Source organism: Alternaria rosae, assembly GCF_020736505.1.
Source record: "Alternaria rosae strain MPI-PUGE-AT-0040 chromosome Unknown BKA58scaffold_12, whole genome shotgun sequence".
In the NCBI taxonomy this organism is placed as follows: domain Eukaryota; kingdom Fungi; phylum Ascomycota; class Dothideomycetes; order Pleosporales; family Pleosporaceae; genus Alternaria; species Alternaria rosae.
The window spans coordinates 334,165-350,314 of record NW_025763581.1 but is presented as its reverse complement, the minus strand read 5'-3'; the positions used below and the strand labels follow the sequence as shown (position 1 = coordinate 350,314).

The 16,150-nt window shown below is 51.6% G+C and overlaps 4 protein-coding genes across 4 annotated transcripts; 1 reads left to right on the top strand and 3 right to left on the bottom strand.

Moving 5' to 3' along the window:
• Positions 1-516: 516 nt before the first annotated feature.
• Positions 517-2,349, bottom strand: BKA58DRAFT_57622 (putative aminotransferase). Its single transcript, XM_046175561.1, has 3 exons — positions 1,388-2,349; positions 1,193-1,335; positions 517-1,136 (listed from the first exon to the last, which is right to left on the bottom strand). The coding sequence occupies exons 1-3, from the start codon at positions 2,247-2,249 to the stop codon at positions 660-662; spliced, it is 1,482 nt and encodes a 493-aa protein (XP_046020525.1). The 5' UTR covers positions 2,250-2,349; the 3' UTR covers positions 517-659.
• Positions 2,350-2,847: 498 nt separating this feature from the next.
• BKA58DRAFT_444482 (uncharacterized protein) lies at positions 2,848-4,079 on the bottom strand (the record flags this gene model as incomplete). Its single annotated transcript, XM_046174071.1, has 3 exons — positions 2,848-3,615; positions 3,664-3,771; positions 3,822-4,079. The coding sequence occupies 3 exons, from the start codon at positions 4,077-4,079 to the stop codon at positions 2,848-2,850; spliced, it is 1,134 nt and encodes a 377-aa protein (XP_046020524.1).
• Positions 4,080-4,464: 385 nt separating this feature from the next.
• BKA58DRAFT_57584 (polyketide synthase PksD) lies at positions 4,465-12,907 on the top strand. The gene is made up of 10 exons (XM_046175560.1): positions 4,465-4,778; positions 4,835-4,979; positions 5,039-5,307; positions 5,360-5,702; positions 5,764-5,854; positions 5,906-6,062; positions 6,115-6,826; positions 6,878-11,547; positions 11,594-11,914; positions 11,965-12,907. Exons 1-10 carry the CDS (start codon positions 4,608-4,610, stop codon positions 12,832-12,834), a joined length of 7,749 nt encoding a protein of 2,582 aa, XP_046020523.1. The 5' UTR covers positions 4,465-4,607; the 3' UTR covers positions 12,835-12,907.
• On the bottom strand, positions 12,870-15,197 carry BKA58DRAFT_449841 (major facilitator superfamily domain-containing protein). The gene is made up of 4 exons (XM_046174326.1): positions 14,754-15,197; positions 14,372-14,703; positions 14,213-14,324; positions 12,870-14,122 (listed from the first exon to the last, which is right to left on the bottom strand). Exons 1-4 carry the CDS (start codon positions 14,887-14,889, stop codon positions 12,981-12,983), a joined length of 1,722 nt encoding a protein of 573 aa, XP_046020522.1. The 5' UTR covers positions 14,890-15,197; the 3' UTR covers positions 12,870-12,980.
• Positions 15,198-16,150: the final 953 nt, after the last annotated feature.

Genomic DNA, 16,150 nt, shown 5'->3' with positions numbered 1-16,150 from the left:
TTCACGTAAGGATAGGGTGACCAACGATAGCGGCCTCATTTTGTTCCTAACAAAGCTATCTTACTGCACATGTGGTCATCTTTCTCTCGCACTGGTGTATCATCTTATGAAATGACACTATATCAGACCAAGACTCTGGTATTTTCATTCCCTGGATGCTGTACAGTGCTTGCAGGAACTGGGATGTAGACGCGACACAACGATACTACCTGGGTACACAACCTTGGCATATCCTGATCTCCAAAAAGCCTCGACGGAAGAATTCCACATGCACGTATGAGCGCCCAGGATCCGCCGGCCCGAAGCGCTTGCATGTGAAGGCTGAAGGAATTGCCGCCAGCCTTTCTGCAACTATAATCTGACTTCGCCCCCATTCCTTCTCGCCAAGCCTCAACGGCTTACGTGCATATTTCGTGTTACCTACAACATATACATGGAGGAAGATCTACACGGCTCGGGGACCGCCATCTTGGTACTTTATGAATTTGATATGAGGGATAACGCGGTTGGCTCCGTTTGTAACATGCGCTTTACGCCCCGTTGACCAGGCTAGTCCACCCCTGTCGCATTGTGCATAATCTCTACACTACTAAGGCGGACTCGAGACGAAGCGAGTTGAATGATCCGGGTAATAATCTTAACACCAATTAAAGATGTATTCAGTAACTCACCATCGAAGCAGGCATACCAAACCCAGTCAGCCTCTCATGCGCCATCCAAGTATAGACCTTGTGGGCAGCTTCCGAAACGTCATTTCGCTGCGCATCATCCTTGCTTCCCTCGATCTCCATCATTTCCTGGATCCACGCGAAAACCGATGTTACCATCCCGCTGACTTGTTCTTCCGTGTTGCCGGCGTGGAATGTAACCTTTAAGCGACTTTCGCCTTTGGCGACGACAGGGTGCTCGACAGGGAAGACACAGTATCCGTCTAGTAGTAGGTGGAAATACAGCCAGTATGTGTACGGCTGCCGGGTGCGGATAGTGATGATGTGGGATGTCGCCGTTGGTGATCCTTCCCAGTCTTTTAGTAGGGGGATGGCGAGTAGCCCGGTCTGCTCTGCGCTTTCCCAGAGGGGGTGCGATATGATTGACTGTAAGAAGAGATCTACTAGATGGTGGACCTGTGCTTGGGCCTTGTACCGTGTCAGAGAACGATCGCCATGGACATTGACATGAAGTGAATGATTACCTGTCTTCCAACTTCCGACTCCAACAGCCTGTATCCTGTCCGGATAAGTGCTACAGATGCGAATGAAGGCGCAGTCGTGAATATGATAGTTCTCGCGAAGTTTAGCAGCGTAGATTTGATTGTCTCGTTTCCAAGGATTGCAGCTGTTTCACGAGTGAGTATACATGGCCTTCATGTAGACCTTGAGGTACATACCGCCTCTTGACGACAATGCCTTGCCGTATGAATGCATCACTACAGCCACTTCTTTTTCCAGACCAAGAGCGCACACAAGACCCTTGCCTTGAGGCCCATATATGCCATTGCTATGGGCTTCGTCGACCACAAATTGGACACTTCCGGAAGGAGCCAGTTCCTTCGCGGCATTGACAAGCTCTTGCAACGGACACACATCACCGTCCATACTATAGACAGACTCGACAGCTACTAAGACTGATCTTGCGCCCCTTTGGATCAACGGATTGGACTCTATGATCCATGTTAGGATGCGGCGAAAGTCCTCGATGTCATTGTGCGCGAAACTCTCTCGTTCTCCTACCAGGCTCTGGTCAATTCCTTCATGGGTACTGGCATGTACCAAGGTGTCATATAGGATCACGTCGCCTGGTCGCGGTATTGACGTCCATATGGCCACGTTTGCTTCGAACCCAGAAGCCAGCAGTAATGCCGTTTCAGCGCCATGAAACTTGGCGATGTACTGCTCGGTTTCTTCTATATAGGCGTAGTTTCCCTCGGCGAGTCGCGATCCTGGGGCCCCAGGGTTGTGTTGGTCATATCGGGAAAGCTCTTTCAAGTATTCTGTCTTCAGGATACCGCTAGTCCCAAACGAGAGAATGTCGTTGGAGATGAAGTCGACTGTGGACTCGGCCGCTTCCCATAGATTCTGTTGGATAGAATAAAATGTGTGCGACTTCTTCTTAATTTCTAGTGCGTCTTCCAGGTTGCGATAGAATGAGGACGATGGGGTTATCTTTTGTCGAGGCTTCTGATTCCCGATGCGGGCTGCCAACTCTCGGCTGGGGCTGAAGATGGTCCTTGGGTCATATGCCTCGCCCATTCTGTTAGAGTGTTCGTAAAGAAGTAGTGTAACAAATATAACCGAGAAGGATGCACTGCACGTTCAAGATGGTCGTTATATGTACGAGCTGCCCCCGGATGAGTGCATAGCCCGTGCGACACAGCCATCGGATCGATCTGACTATAGCATTGAGACAGGCAGGAAGAGGAGGACGCTCCAGCGAGGCTGAATGTAGGCGAATGAGATCCTGGATCTGGTGGCACTATCTGTGGGCTATAACTACCCTTGCAGCAACCGACGTCTCGACGCGGCTGTGGCGATCTTAGGCAGAAGCCGGTCAAAAGGGTGCCTAGGCTCGGCATGCAACATGATATCGATAGGGTTACTTACATGCAAGCTATGTATCGAAGTGTGCAGGAGTCGGCAAGGTATCAAGCATTGAAGAGAGTATTGGGGGTGGATCTTCATGACGAGCATACTTGGTGTTCGTCATGTGATTCGCGAGCTCACGTCAGCGGAACATGAGTGGCTGGGACGCGTACGCCGAAATTCTGCCGGTGACAAGCAGGGCATGTTTCTATTGTGATGAAAGCAAGAGCATCGCGATCCCACCAACCCGCGATGCGAGCCATACACCCTAACGTCTATCGCCCAGGTGAGTCCTGTCCGCATCGGGAAGATCGTACTCGCTCAACTCGCTCACCTCGAACTGGTCGCGACGCTTCTTCGGTAGTGAGGCCTTGTGCCACGACGGTAAACCGCGACGCGTCTCGGCCTGACCTTCGCCCTGACCGCTTGAACCCGGTCGCGTTATCTGTCGCAAGAGCGAGACGACAGAATCCGAGAACGGCAGGGCCTTGACGACTTTGGGAAGCGATGGGAAGCCTATGATGAGGAATCCAGCCGCCATCTCGCCTACACCCCAAAGACCCGCTATGGATACTATGTACAGCTGGTCCGATGTGTGCAACAGCCTGTAAATGTAATATAGGCGCACCGCTGCGCTCGCACAGGCAAATGTTCCGATACCGAAGAGGAGCGATATACCGATCTTGCTGGCGCGCGACATGTGCAGCTGCCAGATCACCCTCTGTGGCAACCCGAGGATGACCAGATCGGAGATAAGGTTGACGATCCCCGCAGCCATGTTGTGGCTTCTCATATCGATAGGGCATTTGCCTTCTACCAAAGGGTTCCATATCTTGGTGCGTGGACTGCACTGGAAGATCTCGACCAAGGTGCCGACCCCATAAAAGAGAATGTTCGCCCAGATCATGACATGTGAAATCCAGAACACGGCGTTGCGCTGGCCACGAGGCACAAAGATCTTGAGCCAGTCGAGCAAGATGGCTACCTTCAGGAGCATGATGACCAAGCCGTAAAAGATTGAGCCCAGATGAACATGCTGTCACAGATCAGTGAAGGTTCATGTTTCGATCGCTATCGCACTCACGTAAAGAATGGGAAACAGGTTTTGTAGCTGGATGTTCCACTGATGAACTTCAAAGCCTGGGAATATCGCGAGTTCGTACAAGACATATGAGTGCCCAGCATAGAGACCCTGTGCAGCCTGTTTAGTTTGGTTCGCCTTCTAGATACTAAACTGTTTACCAGAGCCGATATCAGGAGCGCATCCTCGATGCGAAATGTCTTCAAGAGCGCTCTCGACCACAACCGAAGTAGAACGGCAAGTGCAGCGACAATGCTTCCGAGCAAGACAATACCGTAGCCAATGGCATGGCTTCCGCCTGGGTTGTCGAAGTTTGGAGTCGTACCCGGGGGTGGCTCTAGAGCTGGACCCTCCAAAAGCGCGGCTAGGAATGTAGCCTGCTCTTCTGGCGAGGATTGTGCGAGCGCAGCTGGGTCCATGATATGAAGCGATTAAGGTATGCGAGTGCGATTTTGCCTTTGTAAGCAGATTGGATTAACGGGAAACGCGGTAGAGTAAAGGAAAAATGATTCCAGCACAGTGGACGACTGCCTTGCCGGCGCTTTATCAAGCTGACTGGCTTCGGCAGATTGAGCGTACGTGGGTGGCAGCGGGCGATATTAAAGGCTGACATTCGATCGCTTTTGGAAAACTACTCGCATGCAGCCACCCTTGCACGCGCATCGATCCTTCCAGGGTTACAACTTCCAAGGGTTTTGACGCTTCCTGTAGGTCTGCCTTGGGGGCCAGAGGCTGTAGTGGCTCACCACCAATAGCCATCTTGTCGGTAGCAACGGCCAATCACGGCACGCCCCAGCATATGTCGATACCATCATACCTTGGAAAGCTCGAAATAGCATGGGCATCTTCATGCGCTTTCTCTTTTAATATGCCTTCGTGCAACTATAATCAGCACCGCGCTTGAACATTAACTGAACACCGTGAACTTACGCCGAAGTCTCAAAGCCATGGAGCCGATCGCCATCGTCGGGCTGTCATACAAGCTACCGGAGCGTGAAGATGAAGACTATAGCTTCTGGGAGAATCTCGAAAGAGGCAGAACTCTCAGTCGTCCATGGCCTAAGTCCCGAGGCAACATCGATGCATTTCTTAGCACCAACATGGCGCTAGATAATACGGTAAGCTACAACTATGGAACATCGAGAGATGGGCTGGTACTGATGGAGATTGACAGGTATACTCGAAAAATGCCCACTTCGTCAAAGACGATCCTGCCGCCTTCGACGCAGCCTTCTTCTCCATAACCTCGAAAGAGGCCGCATCAATGGACCCTCAGCAGAGATGGTTACTGGAGACCTCATACAAGGCATTGGAGAACGGTAAGGACTTTTCTGTCTTTGTATCACCGGTACTTTCGGCAGAGTCTAATCTGTTGCAGCTGGAATACCACCAGAAACCCTTGCGGGGTCACAGACGTCAGTGTTCGCTGCTTCTATGTCCGACGACTACAGCAGAATCTTGGCGAGAGACCCCGACGAAGCACCGACCAATACCGCCACTGGTATCTCGCCTTCTATCTTAGCCAACAGGCTCAGTTGGTACTTTGACTTCAAGGGTCCTAGCATCCAACTGAACACAGCATGCTCGACAAGTATGATTGCGATGGATTTGGCTTGTCAATCGCTTCGTAGCGGCCAGAGCTCAATGGTAACGCTACCCTAAGAGATCGTACCACTACAAGAATACTGACACGCGCTAGGCTCTTGTTGCTGGAGCGAATGTCCTCCTCAGCGTCGAAATCTCACTCTATCTATCGAACATGCAGATGCTCTCACCGGACGGCGTCTCCTACAGCTTCGATCACCGGGCTAATGGCTACGCCCGTGGAGAAGGTGCGGTAGTGCTGGTACTAAAGAGGCTTTCGGATGCCATTCGAGATTCAGATGTCATACGTGCCGTAGTTCGAGCGACTGGCTCAAACCAGGATGGACGCACACCAGGCATCACGCAGCCCAGCGCGGAATCGCAAGAGCAGCTGATAAGACAAGTCTACAAGAGCTGTAATCTGGGGTTTGAGTCTACACGATACGTCGAAGCTCATGGTGAGTTTCGAAATACCCAAGATGATGGAAGTTTGCATCCTCATACTCACATTTGCGCTAGGAACTGGTACTCAGCTTGGAGATGCGACTGAGATGAAGGCAATAGGCCGGACGTTCCGAGCTAGCCGATCACAGAAAGAGCCCCTATACGTGTAAGCCGACATGGTCGTCCTCGTCATGAAACTATCGCTAAGAAAAGCCAGTGGATCCGTCAAATCCAACATAGGCCATCTTGAAGGCTGTAGCGGACTAGCTGGAATCCTCAAGAGCATCATGATGCTTGAAAAGGGTATCATACCACCGAGTGCACTCTTCGAGAAGATTAGTCCAAAGATCAATGCCAGAATCTACAATGTTGAGGTGCGTCGATGGTCGCGCTGTGTAATTTATTCTCTTGTTAACCATACCCAAGGTACCCACGACATGCATGCCATGGCCCAGCGATGGGTTGCGTCGCGTCTCAGTCAACTCCTTCGGTTTCGGCGGTTCCAACGGACATGTCATACTGGACGATGCATACCACGCTCTCGAGTCCATGAACCTACAAAGCTTCCACAATACATTGGTTCCGTCAACTTTACAGAAGCCACAAATGAACGGCAATATTCCAAATGGAAACATGAATGGCACGAACGGTAGCAATCATGCCAGCGGGTGCGGGGCGGCTGCTGATACTGCTCACATAAATGGCTCGACAATCGACAGTACTACTCAGAGTGTCAAGGCACCGGAAAGGGGTGTCCAGCTACTCGTCTGGTCTGCAAGGGATGAAGCTGCATTACGGCTCGTAATACAGCAGTATACAGACTACTTCGACAAGCGCGTATCAGGGCACGAAGAGAAACTACGTCGCCTCGCGCATACTCTGTCCTCTCGTAGGAATGTCATGGCGTGGAGGGCATTCGCAGTCGTTGATCCCAGCGAGAAGTCCACGACCATCAGCGCTGCTACATCTACCCTGATACGTTCAGCTCGAGAGGCCGGCATGGCGTGGATATTCACTGGCCAAGGTGCACAGTACGCTCAAATGGGCTGGGAACTGCTCAGATTTCCCATCTTCAAGTCAACTTTGGTTAGGATCGGGGATATCTTTCGCTCATTAGGCGCACCGTGGTCGTTACTTGGTAAGACAACCAACTGCCTCTACTTTGACGTTCACACTGACTCTTGACTAGACGAGATGGAGCACGGGAACAACATCAATCAGCCCCGTTTCAGCCAGTCCCTCTGCACCGCTCTCCAGATAGCGCTTGTGGAACTACTAAGAAGCTTTAGTATTGCGCCACTTGCAGTGGTTGGGCACTCCTCTGGCGAGATCGCCGCAGCGTACTGTATTGGTGCTTTATCACTTGAGTCCGCATGTAAAGTCGCCTACCACAGAGGAAGACTGGCCAATCAGCTTATGGAATCTTTATCTCGTCCCGGAGCTATGATGTCAGTCAATCTCCCCGAAAGTGGCGTTTCAACATACCTGGCCAAGGCTTCTCTCTCGGGAAATATCCACGTTGCTTGCGTCAACAGCCCTTTCAACGTATCACTATCTGGCGATGAGACCGACATCGACACCTTGAAAGATCGGCTGGATAAAGACGGCATTTTCGCGCAGAAACTGAGAACAGGCCTAGCTTACCATTCTCCCGCTATGCATGATATCTCCGCGGAGTACTACTCGTCGATGGGCCTACTCGAACGAGGAGAGCAACAAAGCTCCATCTTCATGGTTTCATCTGTAACTGGTACAGTAGTCGATACCGATACCTTGGCCACAGGTACTTACTGGGTCGATAACCTTATATCTCCTGTCAGGTTTGCGGACACCCTGCGGTACCTTGCCTTGACAGCACCAAAGCTTGACCGGAACCACACTATATATGATTATCTCGAAATAGGACCTCACGCAGCACTGAAGAGACCTTCCAACGAGACACTGGGCCAATACGCGGCCAAGAAGCAACCTAGGTACATGTCTTTGTTGTCGAAATTCGACTGTTCTTTCAGATCGACGCTGAAGACAATCGGATGTTTATTCACATATGGATATGCTCCATCAGTTCCTGCGGCGAATCTACAAGACCCTAACAGAAAAGACATACAAATCCTGGTCGACTTGCCTGAGTACCCATTCGATCGTGTACAGACGTACTGGCACGAGACCAGACTTAGCCGAGACTGGCGGATGCGCAACTGCGCACCGAGAAGCGTTCTCGGTATATGTGCTACGGACTGGAATCCTTCCGAACCGCGATGGCGAAAGATACTTAGTCTGGAAGAGACTCCTTGGCTTGCAGACCACGTCGTAGGTGATCAGGTGCTTTTCCCGGCTACTGGAATGATCATGATGGCTCTAGAAGCTGCAAAACAGTACTTCCAGACCGACCAAGTGATTTCGGGCTACAATATCAAGGAAGCAACATTCATGAATCCCATCGTCGTTAGCTCTGAACCTAAGGGCAAGACAGAAGTGGTGACACAACTACGCCCGCTTCGTCAGGACTACGAGAAGACGTCGACACGTTCAGAAGTTCGTATTTTCGCTCGATCAGACAGCGAGTGGATCGAGTGTGTCCGAGCTGAAGTGCACGTGGACTACGAAGAGACTGCCACCGAAGTAGATTGTGGTTTTGAAGCCAGAGCTCGCGCTAAGGCATTGCTGGACAGCTACGTTGCCGCTGAAGAACAATGCACGCTTCCTATAAGTAAGACGGACTTCTATTCATGGCATAATAACCAAGGTCTGAAATACGGCCAAGCTTTTGCGTTGGCAGATAATCTCCACTGGGATGGTCACGAACTGGGTATTGCCAGCGTCGACGTCAGCGCGCCCATACATCTTTACGAAGGGGTCGTGCATCCAGCAGTACTCGATGCAGCCTGCCAAGTCTGCTTTACTGCGCCGTCCACTGGCATGTCAGACAAGCTCCCGACGATAATTCCTCACAAAGTCTATGATACTTGGATATCAGCATCTGGGTGGCAATACCCTCAGACCCACCGCATCAGAATGCTCACGACATCAAGGTTCAAGAAGACGATCAAAGGCATCGAGAGCTCTTTCACGGCGCTCGCAGATGACGGTTCACCGCTTTGTCATGTATCGCGTCTAGAGATGTCGCCAGTGCTCGGCGCTGAAACGAAGAGCGAAGCGGAAAGAAAGCTACTGCATGGCTTTGACTGGAAGCCCCAGCTATCGCTCTTGAAGCCAAACCAGCTCCAGGTGTATTGCGAGGCTGATCATGTCGCGGATGATGAATCAATGCACGTCGACTTCATCCTCGGGCTTGAGCAGACAATTCGCGCGGTGGTTCACCGCAACCTTGGTCGGCTGGATGACACGAACTGGTCCACCGCTCCAACCCACATGAAGAAATACCTGTCATGGCTCAAGCTACACCTTGAGCATGTACCAATACTTTCACGAGACGAAGTCGCGGATGAAGAGCTGAATGAGAAACTCAATCGTCTGAGTACGCAACGACCAGACTGGAGAATGTTCATCGAGATAGCAGAGCACATTGTTCCCATCGTGCAGGGTGACATCAATGCGCTAGAACTTCTGTTCTCCACGACTTTCGCTCAAGACATATACAAGGCGATGTTCGCGCCAGTGTACAACCACAAGTTCATTTCGTACCTCAGCCTAGCAGCGCACGAAAACCCAACACAAAAAATACTTGAAGTCGGTGCTGGAACAGGTGCTATGACAGAACACATCATTTCCACACTTCGCGACATAGAACTTCGCACCGGAGGTACAGCATTCTCTAGCTACACCTACACAGATGTCTCTCCTGGCTTCTTCGAAAAGGCGCGCGAGAAATTCTCTCACATTCAGGATCGCATGGCTTTCAAGATTCTTGATATCGAAAGCGACGTAACAAAGCAAGGCTTCGACTCTGGTACGTACGACGTAATTCTCGCCGGCAGTGTCATCCACGCCACAAAGAATCTCTCTGCCACACTGCAGAATCTTCGGCGTGCATTGAAGCCAGGGGGGAAACTCATATTCCATGAGACTACAGCTCCAGACTGCTTCCTCATGAACTTTGCCTTTGGCATCTTGCCTGGCTGGTGGCTCAGCGAAGAGAAATTTCGTACCTCCGGACCTACGATCACAGAACCGGAGTGGGATCGCTTACTGCGGGAGAACGGATTCGCGGGGAACGACTTCGTCATTCGAGATTATGAGGAGGCGGCTGCGCATCAATGCAGTGTAATCTTTTCCACGGCCGTCGATGACCTTTCACCCTCACAGAAGGGAGGCAGAATATTGTTCGTCGTCGACGATACTACACGGTCTCACTATGGGCTAGCTACCCGACTCTTCCAGCAAAAGCCCCTCTCATCCTGCACAAAGACAAGAATATGCCTATTCACACAGGTAGCCGCCGCTGAAGTTTCGAAAGAAGATATCGTCGTCTTTCTCGCTGATGTAAGTGGGGATACATTGATGTCCACATCAAACGAAACATTCCAGCTCATCCGGGAATGGGTGTACGCAACTGAGAATCTCTTGTGGGTCTCCTCTGCTAGGATGCCCAACAACACCGACTGCTCTCCTTATCCCTGTGCTAGTCTCAAGGACGGATTTCTTCGGACTATGCGGCTAGAGTTCGCTAACAAGCGTATCATAACGCTCTCAATTGAGGATACAGTCCACGACTGGATAAACGGATGCGATGCCATCTGGGATGTACTTGACGTAATGTCATTGGCACAGTCGCCAGAACTCGAGTACGTGCTGCGCGGTGGACAGATCTTGACTGGGCGTCTCGTAGAAGAGAGGGCACTGAACATGGACTTGAATTCGTCGGTCAAGCCACATATGCAGACAGAACCCTGGCTGCCTGGTCCACCACTGAAAATCGAGATTGGTAGCAGAGGCTCGCTCGAAACTTTGCATTTCGCAGAAGACGCGGAACATCATGCTCCCCTTGGAGACCGAGAGGTTGAGATCGAAGCTAAAGCGTGGGGCCTCAACTTCCGCGATATGTTCCAAGCTCTCGGTCGACTGGAAGAAGATACCTTTGGCTCTGACTGTGCTGGTATAGTCACGCGCGTTGGCTCCGCCTGTACACGCTTTCAACCAGGGGACCGAGTTTGCATTTGCGGGGTTGGATGCATGCGAATGTACCCTCGCGCCGACGAATGGGCTGCCGTTTCGATTCCAGAAGCCGTATCGTTTGAAGAGGCATGCGCAGTGCTGAATTGTGGCATAACATCCTATTACTCCCTTGTCGAAGTTGCGAGACTGCAAAAAGGGGAAAAGGTCTTGATACATGCTGCATCTGGTTCGACTGGTCAGCTTGCTATCCAAATCGCCAAGCTGATAGGCGCCGAAGTATTCGTGACCGTGGGCTTCGATTTCAAGAAGCAGCATCTCATCGACCTGTACGGGATTCCTTCCGACCACATCTTCTACAGTAGAAACACGACTTTCGCGAAAGGAATCATGCGTCTCACGAATGGGTATGGCGTTGACGTCGTGCTAAATTCTCTTGTGGGAGAAGGACTGCGTGCCTCGTGGGAGTGCATCGCTCCATACGGTAGGTTTGTGGAGATTGGCAAAGCTGACATCAATGCCAATTCTTCACTCCCAATGGCTGCTTTTGCCAACAACGTCTCATTCTCCGCGGTTGATCTGCGTCACATTGCTTTGAATCGCAAGCAAATGGGCAGAGACTTGCTGCATAAAACGATGGAGCTTGTCGGAGAAGGCAACATACACTGTCCGAGGCCATTGAACCTTTTCCCGGTGTCAGACGTTGAGGGCGCGTTCAGATATCTCCAGAGCGGGAAGAATACCGGACGCATCATTATCCAAATTGATCCTTCTGCAAAGGTGCAGGTAAGTTTGTCAGGTCTTAAGTATCGATCAAGACTAACCAGTCTAGAAACGCGTCCTCCGCCGTCGATCATGGCAATTTGACGAAAACGTCAGCTACGTAGTTGCTGGAGGGCTCGGTGGCATCGGAAGATCCATACTCAAATGGATGACTTCTAGGGGCGCGCGAAATCTGATCGTGCCTTCAAGGTCCGGTGCTGCTTCTGGGCCAGCTGCTGGATTGGTGAGCGAACTAGCTGAGCGAGGCATCAACATCTGCACGCCAAAGTGTGACGCATCCAATGCAGAGTCGCTCTCGGAACTTCTCGTTGTGTGCGCGAAGACCATGCCGCCAGTTCGAGGCTGCATAAATGCTACGATGATGCTAAATGTAAGTCTCCCAACTCTTATGCTCAAAGAATCGCTGACCAAGTCTTCTAGGACGCGACATTCGACAACATGAGCCACACTCAGTGGGTCCAGACTATCCGCTCCAAAGCTCACACTTCATGGAATCTCCATACCCTCCTCCCGCACGATTTGGACTTCTTCATCATGTTGTCATCGGTGGCAGGCGTTGTTGGCAACATCGGTCAATCGAATTACGCAGCAGGCTGCACCTTCCAGGATGCACTCGCGCGCCATCGAGTCCAGCATCAGCAGCGCGCAATATCCATTGACCTGGGTGTCATGCGCACCATCGGCATCGTCGCGGAGACCGAACGCTTGCACGAAAATTTCAAAAAGTCTGGCAGTCTTGGCCAGATTGAGGAAGACGAGTTCCTGGCGTTGTTGACCATATACTGTGACCCAGAGCACACCAGGATGCCGTTAACGATAGACAAGAGCCAGATAGCGATGGGTTTAGTAACTCCCGTTGATCTGATCGAGCGCAATTTGGAACCAGCGGAAGTTTTGCAGCGTCCACTCTTCGCATCCTTCTCGCAAGCCCGTGGCACAAGCCATTCCAATACACAAAGTAGCATCAGCGCTGCCGCGCTGTTCAATCTTGCCGAGGACGATGAGCAGCGAGTTGCAGTGGTCCTTGAGGCGTTGGCGCGCAAGCTCGCCCGCGCACTGTCCATCCCTCCAGAGGAAATTGACGTAAACAAACCCCTCCACACGTTCGGCGTTGATTCCCTTGTCGCAGTCGAGCTGCGCAACTGGATTGGCAAGGAGTTTGCCGCCGACATTGCGGTCTTCGACATCATGCGCGGTAGGACGGTGTCCGCCATCGGGGAGCTGATCACGAAGTTGAGTCAACTCAAGCGGACGAAGAAGAATGCAACGAGCGCGGAAGCATACGCATGATGCAATGGACGGTCTCCATATCTGTTGAGGAAACGCTGCAGTGGGAATACGGATGGCTGGGAGTCCAGCCACTTCGTCACGATGTATTGATAGGGGCATTTGGCCCGTGGGTGCTGTCTAACCATAAATGGAATGATATCATGACATCACAGCGAAGCACTCTCCTGGTGGTTTGTCTTCTCTCCATGACGATCTAACTGCACCTCCAGCGGGCCCAAGTGTCGCTGTGAAGCTACTGTTCCTCGCGATACTGCGTAAAGGTAAATTCCAGTCAGTACCACGGGCCTTCCATCTCGCTGCACACTCTGTGTTTGATCTTGCAGCGCTACGTCCGGGTTCACTGCCAAGTCGCTGGTAGATGTCGCCTTCTTCTCTTTCTTGTCTTTACAGATCCAGACGTTGCCGAGCATTAACGCAGCAAGTATGCTGGCGGTCAGGAACGGCAAAATGGAGATGAACGACCAGCTGATAGCATTGGCGGCAGCAGATTGGAAGCGTTCCAGATCTTCCAACGAGAGGTCGTTGATAGCATCCAATGCAGTAGGTGAGCTAACGTCGAATCTAGATGACTCTTCGCTGCCGATGAAGTAGACCAACATCTTGTTCTGGAAGACTGAGCCCATCACAGTCAAAGCTATGGTTCCACCGAAAGGGCCAGCGAAGCTCAAAAGGCCAAGAATGACGGCGATCTTGTCTCGGTACATTCCTGTCAGGTGTAGGTTCTCTGGCATGAAGCGAATACCAGTACCGAACCCGGCGACGCCCATGAGCACGTTGACAGCGGTCCTCTGGCGGGCGCTCATAGCCCATGATAGTGCTCCAATGCTACCTGTCTCTACGATTGTGCCGATCAGTAGGGGCCAGATAGTCTGCCGAGGGTATACGTTGCACATGACAATCGCAGTGTAGACGCCAACACCGATCCCGGGAACGTAGAACAACAGTTGGAGCCCGGCTTTCCCAGCATCAAACCCCTCGACTAGGGTGAAGTAGATACCGGCGAAGTAGAAGCAGGCATAAAGAGCTGCACCTGTCGCTGCGGAGATGATACAGACAAGTGTTACATCCTTCTCATGGAAGAGTTGGTATGGCACCACAGGCATGATTCGCGGAAGACGTTGCGCGAGGGATCGGCCTGGCGCCATATATCGTTGGTACACCACCAACAAGACAAGCAACAACGGGCCGGTGATAAGCGGTACCAGAACGGCTGGTGACCCCCAAGCATGAGCTGAGCCACCCCAACTGGTCGCGAGTATGATCAGCGCCACTCCAACGACGAACGTTCCTACCCCGATCAGATCAATACATGCGCATCCATCGAGGAAAGACCTAAGAGAAGTCTGACCCGACTGCGGATGAGCCAACGAGTACCTACCCTTCTTCAGATCAGGTCGCAGAAACGCAATCGTGACGATGCTTGTTGCGCTCAACGCAGACAAGAGCACAAACACCCATCGCCAATGCACATTCGTCATGTAGCCTCCGATCTGCAGACCTCGTTAGTAATGATAAACTCAGCTGCTGAGAGCCATACCAAAGGCCCTGTTGCGTACGCGATGCCAATCAAGAAGTGAAAGATACTGGTATTAAACGCTTGCTCCTTCAAGGAAACATTGTCCGCGAGGATGATGAGGGAGCACGTAGACATGCCCGCTGTACCCACGCCTTGGAGTGCTCGACCTAGTACTAATATTGACCAAATCGGTGCGCTTGCGCAGAGGATGCCCCCCAAAGTCATAATTATAACGGCCATCTGCAGAGCTGCGTACCGTCCGAAGACATCTGCTAGTTGACCGAATAAGGGGACGAATGCAGTGTCTGTGAGCGTGAAAGCTGTGCCGATCCAGCTTATTTGGTTTAAAGCTTCTGCTGAATGGTGAGCATGTAATCTTGTAGTGCTTGAAACGAGTACTTACGGAAATGAGATGCGATGAATGGCTGGGCTGTTGCGACCACAGTCAGATCCATACTCGCGGTATAGAACCCTGGTAGCAACAGTAGAAGAAACTTCCATCGTCGCGCATGGGTTGTCCATCTCTTTTTGCTGGCCATTGCAGTGGTACCCGCTGCAATAGATTCAGCTTGGTGTTCCTGGCCGGATTGTGAAGGCGGCTTCTCAAAAGATGGAGAAATGTCGGTCTCAGCTGTGGTAGACGTGAATGGTGTTACGTCAAAGCAATACTGATAGATACACTCGTCTTTAGTTTATTACAGGCTTCAATTTCCACGCTGTTCTTATGTAGACTGTTAAATGTCCCTTCTATACAGTGCCAAGTGTATTGGCGAAGTGCTGGCGAGTACGAGGGCTCGGTGGCGCAGGCCAAGCTTGCCGCATTCGCTAGCACCGGGCGTCAGGTGTTGGTTCTCAGTCTGATTTCGCATTCGCTAGATCCTTGCAGCTTACGTCTTCTCCGCAATGCACAGGAGCTTGTGTTATCGGAGACACTCATAGGCGCAGTACAGACAAAACTCGGAAATGTCGGCTCTTCCAAAAAGATTCTTGAGCTGGTACTAGTACGAGAACTGCGAGGGATCATTGGCCGTATATGAACATTGTAGCAGAGTGCTGCCGCATGTTACCAAGCCGATGTAGCCTTATTAACATTAGACTAAAGGTTGAAAGTATGCGAACATGACATCAGAAGGAGTAGAACCCGACGCGAAACAGTTCAACCTAGTTGTGAGATGATGTGAGCTCCGCAGACGGACCTCAGGTCTCTCTGGTAGTCGTTCATCCTCGCAGAGAAGATGCAAACGAGATCGGCTACAATCTGATGGAACTTCTTGCGCTCAAATTCGTTCATAAAGTCGAGCCGAAGCCAATACATATCCCGCACACGTACCGCGCCTGCGTCAGATGATGACCAGTGTGCACCCACAGCGGCCAAGTTCCAACTGTTGAGCACCTTCGTCGCGTGGAAACGACGCCCTAGCAGCGGCGTGCCAGATCGCTCTAACACACTGACCGTACATGCCGACTTGGTGCTTCGACAGTCGCAGCTTTTTGGCCCAATCTTGGTACGCCCGTCGAGTCCGATGGCTAGGAAGGGTAGCTGCCCTGTATCTGGTTGCTTGAGGAATACCACGAGTACTGGCGACTCTGGTTGTGTCATTTGCACTACCCTGACCGCAGAGCCAAATGATATCTCGTGTGAATGAGCGCTGGAGATATTGCTCATGATCCTGGATGCCGAGATGAAAGTCCGTTCGCTGAGTGGCTCAGAACTCCATGCACCTGATACAGCTTCTGAAGACTTTAATAAATCCTCTGACGACCTATTGTATTGGTGTCGGGTCGGAAGTCTCTTTGCGT